The sequence below is a fragment of the Cephus cinctus genome, unplaced genomic scaffold, assembly GCF_000341935.2.
Source record: "Cephus cinctus unplaced genomic scaffold, Ccin1 Ccin1_scaffold0168, whole genome shotgun sequence".
Taxonomy (NCBI): Eukaryota; Metazoa; Arthropoda; class Insecta; order Hymenoptera; family Cephidae; genus Cephus; species Cephus cinctus.
Window position 1 is genome coordinate 1,450,773 of NW_014332892.1, and position 7,528 is coordinate 1,458,300.

General features: G+C 39.8%; 2 protein-coding genes across 11 annotated transcripts in view; both read right to left on the reverse strand.

The window, feature by feature from the left end:
- Window positions 1-1,571: 1,571 nt before the first annotated feature.
- LOC107263905 (mitochondrial genome maintenance exonuclease 1) lies at window positions 1,572-3,864 on the reverse strand. The gene is made up of 4 exons (XM_015731583.2): window positions 2,635-3,864; window positions 2,358-2,565; window positions 1,933-2,065; window positions 1,572-1,844 (listed from the first exon to the last, which is right to left on the reverse strand). The coding sequence occupies exons 1-4, from the start codon at window positions 3,482-3,484 to the stop codon at window positions 1,680-1,682; spliced, it is 1,356 nt and encodes a 451-aa protein (XP_015587069.1). The 5' UTR covers window positions 3,485-3,864; the 3' UTR covers window positions 1,572-1,679.
- A 1,388-nt stretch (window positions 3,865-5,252) lies between these two features.
- Window positions 5,253-7,528, reverse strand: part of LOC107263935 (protein bric-a-brac 1) — a 24,721-nt gene continuing 22,445 nt past the window's right edge. For all 10 annotated transcript variants that reach the window (XM_025081421.1, XM_025081418.1, XM_025081415.1 and 7 more), the window contains exons 7-9: window positions 6,559-6,897; window positions 6,020-6,470; window positions 5,253-5,931 (exon numbers count right to left, since the gene is read on the reverse strand). In XM_025081421.1, the coding sequence (XP_024937189.1) occupies window positions 5,727-5,931; window positions 6,020-6,470; window positions 6,559-6,897 (995 nt within the window). In that variant the 3' untranslated portion in view covers window positions 5,253-5,726. The remainder of the gene's footprint in view (window positions 5,932-6,019; window positions 6,471-6,558; window positions 6,898-7,528) is intronic.

Below are 7,528 nucleotides of genomic sequence, written 5' to 3' on the forward strand. Positions count from 1 at the left end.
CGAATCATTCGTGTCGATATTAATGTTATTTGATATTAAGGAAAACGAACGTACCAGAAGTATATACAGTTTTGGTTTTATTTTAATGCAGATATTCACCCTCTTTTTCAGATATGATTAGCTTCTTTGTATAACGTATACAATTGTATACGCTCAAATGGCTCCTTGCTGCTGTAGAAAATTTACGTAATGTCGGCCGTGCCAGTTACCGGCTTTAGTGTTTCCTTGAAAATTATGAATTGCGCCAGGGATGGTAATAATGCACACCCTCGAGGTACTTTATAAAAATCCATTTCCACTCCCGACAGACGCTGATGCATTAAGACGAGCGTCCCCACTCAAAGGGCGGTTGCCTCGTTCAAGATAAATTACAAATTCGATAACCGTCTAACCCCACCCTTGTACCTCGAGTAACCAGTACGAAGGGTGGCTCGCGAAAAGTTATCAGTTTCATAATTCATCGCATCATCTCAAGACGTACTAAGGATTCTTCATCCCTATCGCCATGGGTATCCAGGAGGGGTTGGGTTCGTTGCCCTGTGAAAATATGTCCTAGTTACTAGAGGATTGTCGCGGATTAGTCTACAAGATTTAGAATCATCCAACGACCATAGTAGAGACGTGGCTAAACGTCTGGTCTTAGCCTATACTTATAGTGTGTCCTTCATCAAGATTTCAACGAATAGAACCTGATCCCGATGGCGTGGGAGTGGAGCCATCATCGAATTAAAAGCAATTCATCTCGTCAATTTGAAAAATCATCCCCAATTTTTCTATGGACACACGCCACCCTGACTTTCATTCTTCATCCACGTGTCTACTTGGAATTTCATAGAATGTGTTTTTGCCATGAACATTTCTCTGACAATCAGTTCTATAGTAGCTAATTGGATCCTTGAGTCTGTCATATGGAATCATCATGCTTATCCAGGGACAAATGTCTTTCATTTGGATGGATTTCTGGGGAAAAGAGAAAATAGTTAAGGAATGTATAAAAGGATCGAAAATATATAGAAATATGATAATGCTAAAATATACATATATATATATATATATATATATATATATATATATTACTGCAGCAACGACTGTAGGTACATGAGAGATATCCTTAGTTATTCAGGTTTCTAGAGAAACAGCAAAGATAATTTCACTACACAGCTTCACCATTAGTTTACGATCCCCGGGGGCATACGAAGGGTTACTTCCCTCTGTATGGCGAATGTTTATAGGGCCTACTCTGGGGCTTGGGTAACGTCGCGGTGCGGTGTTACCATCGAAAGTTATAATTGCTATGTGTTAGCGGTGTGGTGGGAGGTCGCATTACCTTTATTTTTTATGGGAGCTCTCTCGGGTTTTTTGTTATTGCTTGTATGGCAGGGCGCTCGCGATGGGTTTGTTGTAGGTACGTGATTACAATGTTTTTTTTTTCAAATACCGTTCTATAGACAACTTTAATAAAAGTCTGATATTAGTTTCTACTATTTTTTTATGTAAAAAATATATATTCTAAGTAGGAACGCTTGAACCGTGTGACGTTTAGTATTTGCGTAAAGTAATTATATAATGAATATCGTAATTTTAATTTTATTCAATATCCCGTGTTGCATACAATACAAGTTGTTTTATTGACCAATATTTAACTTATATAGGATAAGAATACCGTCTATGTAGATATTTTAATGCAAATTTGCATTAATATTTTTGTCTTTCAGCTCGGCGTAATATTGCTGCAACCTTTTCAACCAGAATCGCCAATACATTTGTACGTTATCCGGCGTTAACTCGTACACGCTGGCCTCGTTCCCGCTCGAATAGGCAACGACAACCAGACCATGTTTTATCTGGAAAACGTCAGGATTTTCATTGAATGGCAAACCGGCAGTGCGCCTCTCACAGAGAGCAATTATTCCACGTCGAATCGATATTTACCTCAAATGAATAATTCCTGTCGGCATTCAAAGCTCCGATATATGAAGCCACCTGTAAAGGCGCGTCGTACGTCGAGCCTATCGTGCTTTTTGGTTTATCGGACTTTTTCCAGTCGATCACGCAGAGATTGCCCCTGCAATGAAAACGACACGCTCTGATTTGACAATTCAAAAGTATTAGTGACATTCGCCATTATTCTAGTAACGTAACAACTTCTGTGGGGATTATTCGCGTATTGAGCATCCGGAACAGAAGTAAGGAAATATCGGTATTTCCATTTGTATCAGTGCGGCAGAATTGTAAATCGATACTTCGAATGCTAACGGCGTGACTAAAATTGACAGTGTACAGTACGACATCTTGTTTCTGTTAATGCTATTGAAGTTGGGTTTTGTTCCGTCGGTAATGCAGGTTTACTACTTTACCTGTATTTAGCTATGCAATCCACAACGCCTCTGTAATGCAATTTTGAGTGAACCGCATGAGTTTCTATAGCTTTGACGTCCGTTACCTCTTTTAGTACATCCTGCACACTTTCGAACGACGGTTTGACCTTCTCCGGTATCTCAAAAGGCGTCCCTGTCAGTGTGCTTTGGATCGAGGAATGCAAGAGCTTGCCATTTTCTAACAACTCTTTAAAACAGTAATAATTAGTAATGGAAGTATTGACGTTGAGTTGGCTGAAAATAGGTATACATATACCATTTTGATAAATAGCGAAACCTTCCTCGCCTAACGTTTGTATCATACGATTCTTCCACAGTTGCAAATTTAATTTTGCCTGTTCAGACATAGTCGCACTCAATATTCTTGTTACACTAGGAAAAATTAAATTCTCTTCGTTTTCGTATTGTGAGAGCGATAAAATATTTGATGATTTTTCGACTTTCGAGATCGATTTTTTACTATTATCAAAGATCGAAAAGGACGTGATATGATTTATTATTATGTCAGGCAAACTCAAAGTTTTATTGTTCACAGTAATTCCCGTTTTATTTTCCAGGGTAGAATTCACAGATGTAGAAACTGTTTTCGAAATAGATTTTTCTTTCGATAATTTGGTTTTGTTTGTGGAAACATTTTGCGTGATCTCCTGATCGTCCAGCGATGCAGAATCAAGAGTACCTAAAATCGAAAGTTGTTCTGCACTTTCATCAACGACGGCAGAATTCAAAATGTTATCCTTCGATTGATCATCAGTATTCTTTGCTTGTTGTTTGATCAGAATGGTGCGACTTGTATTAATGTTTTTTGTGGAATTACGTCCAAATGGTACTAACTTTATTTTCCCATTTTTCTGCGCCCAAATTATTTCACTATCGATATTCGATGTTGAAGCAACAGGAATGACACCTTTCTTTTCAAGCTTTAAACGTTTTTTCTTTTCTTTGCTCGTTTCCACTAAGTTTCCAAATAGAAGTTTATTCTCCTTCATCAATTGCTTTATGTGCAATGCCTTTGTATTTTTTTCTCTGACATGAATTTTCAATAAACTTTGAATTGCGCGCGCTTTCAGCGCAGAGTAATAAGCCGGTAAATTGTAGCACGACATAACCTGTGCGTTTTTAAGAACTGAATCACATAAAAAGAACACACTACGGAAGCTCAATTTACATAGACGTCATTAACTTTCACAGAGCATAAAAATAATATAAACTTTGTTAAATCAACACACTAGATACACTGAAAAACATTCAGATTGAACATTCGTGCATACGTGCATACTATAATGAATCCAAACGAATGAATTTTTCCCGACACTAAAGCCGTCTACCGCCATTTGATATTCACTATTGATGCCGGACACTCCACTTTAGCTACACATGGTATTATGGTTAAGATTCCGTAATTGATAACATAATTCCACCGTCCACCAAAGATAAACAGACTAGGCATTTTACCAGTTGTCGAAAACTTTGAGCAGTCGGTAGCCGAATTTATTGTATCAATAACTCAGAGAATTATAGATACTAAAAACCTGACAATGAGAATATCAAGGCTATTATTTGACGATAAATTCAAAATGAGTAATACGTACCTTGAGAAAAATTGGGAAGCTCGGATGTGCCATGCGAGTAGAAAGTAGGTGAAAGTTGTAGTTCTAGTTGGCGCCACTCTCATAGCGCAAGTGTTCCAGGTTAGAATGTTGATGATTTGTTGGATGATGCGCGGGAAGAAGGAAAACGTTGAAGACAATAAAGGCGCTTGAAATTTAGAAAACGAATGACAAAGGTAGGAAAGAATGTTCTGAAATATATTGTAACGCATATCTCTCCGCGAAGGAGTTACGATGGCTACGAATAATATGTCGAGCCATTTTTCTGACTTGTATAATTATTTTTGAGCTTCATCCATATTGAAATTATGTATCGAAATGCGTTTTATTTTGATCCCACTACGTATTATTGATAGAGGAAGAAAGAGAGGTAAACCAGAGACTAAGTAAAATACCATTACAGTTGCATTAATTTTTAATTTAAAATATATAAACTGTACATATATTTAAAGATAGTATATATATATATATATTTTTATGTAATATAATTGCTGTGAGCACGATAAATTAATAGTATATAATGATTTTGTATACGCGACTGACGAGTTTCGAAGAATTTTCTGATTTTCCCAGAAAGTCACAAGACTCTTCCGTCTGTGACGCGTACTCGTCCGTCACGTTTTATTATCTACATCGAAATGAAATAACTATATAATCGTCATACCCTATTCAGTCCATTCTACAAAATACAATAATACAGACTGTTGACGCGTGCGGTAATTTTCATCGCAAAGATATTTATTTCTTTAGCTTCGCATGAAAATATTTGCTCGTTCGCGCCAGACGAGTAAATCGTCGAAGAGTTCGTCATTTCATGAGGAATTCTCCTTTTATTTCTCGCCCTTAGCAAATCAACAGAAGATCTGGTACAATTTGTATTCGCCTTGTTGATTCTCGAAATCCTCTTGGGGCACAATCATCGAACCACCTCTTACTATGTCAATCGAAAAGAACACTGTGTAGAATTAAAAATCTGTGTGAAAGTGATGCCCATGAAAAAATGTTTTTCTCTTGATTTCGTGAACACGATGAAATGATCTACAGATATACCTCTTCCTTCGACGAGACAATGAATAAGAGAACAATTGATTTTAAAAAATACAATGAACAAAGTGAAGGTGTTCGATTGGATGAATATCGTGAAGATTTACAAATAATTTCGAATCATCGTAAAAACGCGGAATCATTGGCGATTATGATTTGTAGACGATCCGATTAGTTTGCGATTCGCGTGCATCTCCGGTGCGTTTATGTTACAACTAGGCAGCTTCACTTTAAAATACGAATTTTCACGAGAAAATCGTCCCCGACTGTACAACATTTTTCCTTTTTTCATCTTTTATTTTTTTTTTTATAAATAATTCCTTTACACATAGACTTATCCTACATACCTCCAAAATTGTCCGACGACGCGAAAAACATTGCGTTTCGTATAATATCTCTGTTTACGGCGATTCGCCATCAGTTTAATACTGTATAGGGTTCAATGAAATTGTCATCCAACCGCGTCGTGTTTCCTTCTACACGCAGGAAATAGAAAACTACGGGAGCCAGTCTCTCTCGAATATCCTGGTAAAATAGAACTGTCAAATTAATTATTCGGCGCAGTTGTCGTCACCGCCGCTAGATCAATCGCCAAACGACTGACGTGGATAACCGAGCCACGCGACTTAAAAACTGGTCGTCGGAATTTTGTTTAGTTAAAAGCTAATCTAGTGCTCTAATACAGGGGTAAGTTTCAGCTGCCCTGATAGGGCATTTGATCGGGAAGAGAAGTGGAGTGATTCTGATTAGGACTCTGATGATAGTGAGGGCTGCCGCCATCTTGAGACATTTCACTGACAACAGGTTCCTCGTACTTCCCTCTCTTGAATCGTCCATAAAGGGACGAATATGGTAAATTATAGTGAATGGCTGCTTGGTTGATGCTCATGTGACCCAGTCTGTAAAACAGATTTAAAGCTTTTAAATTTCCAACAGCCATAAAGAGACTCAGCAGAAGATAGATCAAAAACAATTCCCACTACTAACCGAACAGCTTCCAGAGCCTCCGTCATGGCGTCTTCGCTCCAAGGCGTCGGATTGCTTCTGCTGAGCTCGATGCCTTCCCTCTTGCATCTCCCGTAGAGAGTTCCTGTAGGAATTCCAAATTCGGTCGAAGCTCTTTGCACCGACGTCTGACCGGACCTTATTGCCTCGAGGGCTCTGTCCAGGTCGGCAGGAGACCAAGTAGTGGGGCTCGCGTTGAAGGGAGCAGCTAATCTGATCCCCTCTCTCCTAGCAATTTTGTACAGGGTGCTCGAGGGAATGCCAAAGGCCTTTGAAGCCTTGTTAGCCGAGATGGTACCGGTCCTGAGTGCCTCCAGCGCGTTGTTCAGACTCTCGTCGCTCCAAGATTTGGTAGGCCCATCCTTTTTTGGAGTATCAATCCCAAGACGATGAGCACGCTGCCACAAGGTCGTAGATGGTATACCGAATGTTGCTGAAACAAGGACAAAGATACAATTACAAAGATTGCAAACATGGAGCATTTTGAAATTTATAAAAAAAAAAGACTTCACGATTCTCACCTGATGCTTTTGTAAGACTCATATCGTGATTCCTAAGGGCCTCCAATGCCGCGTCCATGTCCTCCTGCGTCCAAGACTTGGAACCATGATGATGCGAGCCAGACTGACCCGAGTGCCCCCTCGCATTAGTCTCACCGGAATCCGAATGTACCGAACTTCCCGACGGCATGAGGCCCAATAATTCTGGCGTGATCATCATCATATTATCGTTATCCACAGCGTTCTTCGAACTCACACTCGCCCTGTCCGACATGTGGCTATCGATATCGATCGTATCCGAGGAATCCATCGTGTGCAAAGTCTCGAACTTGATCTTGACACTGTCGCAATTCTGGATATCTGCAACGATTTAAAGAAGAAAAAAAACGTGGATAGCCATTTAACTTGAATAAGAACGTATATCTCTAGCCAGATGCAATGCAGGACGAGTTTTTCATTGAAACGCATAGCATGTGGATAAATAACGCCTTTCCATCTTTCATCCATTTCTCTTGCTATTTCTCTCTTTCGCCCTCCCTGCTCTCCCTCACTCTCTCTCCCTCTCTCCCCCTCACTCCCTCTCTCCCACAGCGATTCATGCTAGCCGCTCGAAAATTCTTTCAGCGAACAGACCAAAAAATCTGCTACCAAGCAGCAACTCACGTGAATCTTGAAAACTATAACGTAAATAGGAGCGCGCCAATAATAAAGAGCGGGAAATTCAAACGGATCGTCCGACTGCCGAAGATTATAAAGTTGCGCAGCGTACGGCGTGTAAACGCAAAACGCTACTTCACGTGGAATATTAAACGAGGCTGCGTGGGCTGACTGAATGGAGCAACGCAAATCTAATCAGGAGCAGTTAAGCCCGATTAGACCAATTATTTTGATTCCCTCCTCGGCTAACGAGCGACTGGGTTGCTCTCCACACTTTGGCCTGGCTCCTTTTTATTTTCTTTAGTGTGTGTTGGGGTGGGGTTGTGGTGATGGG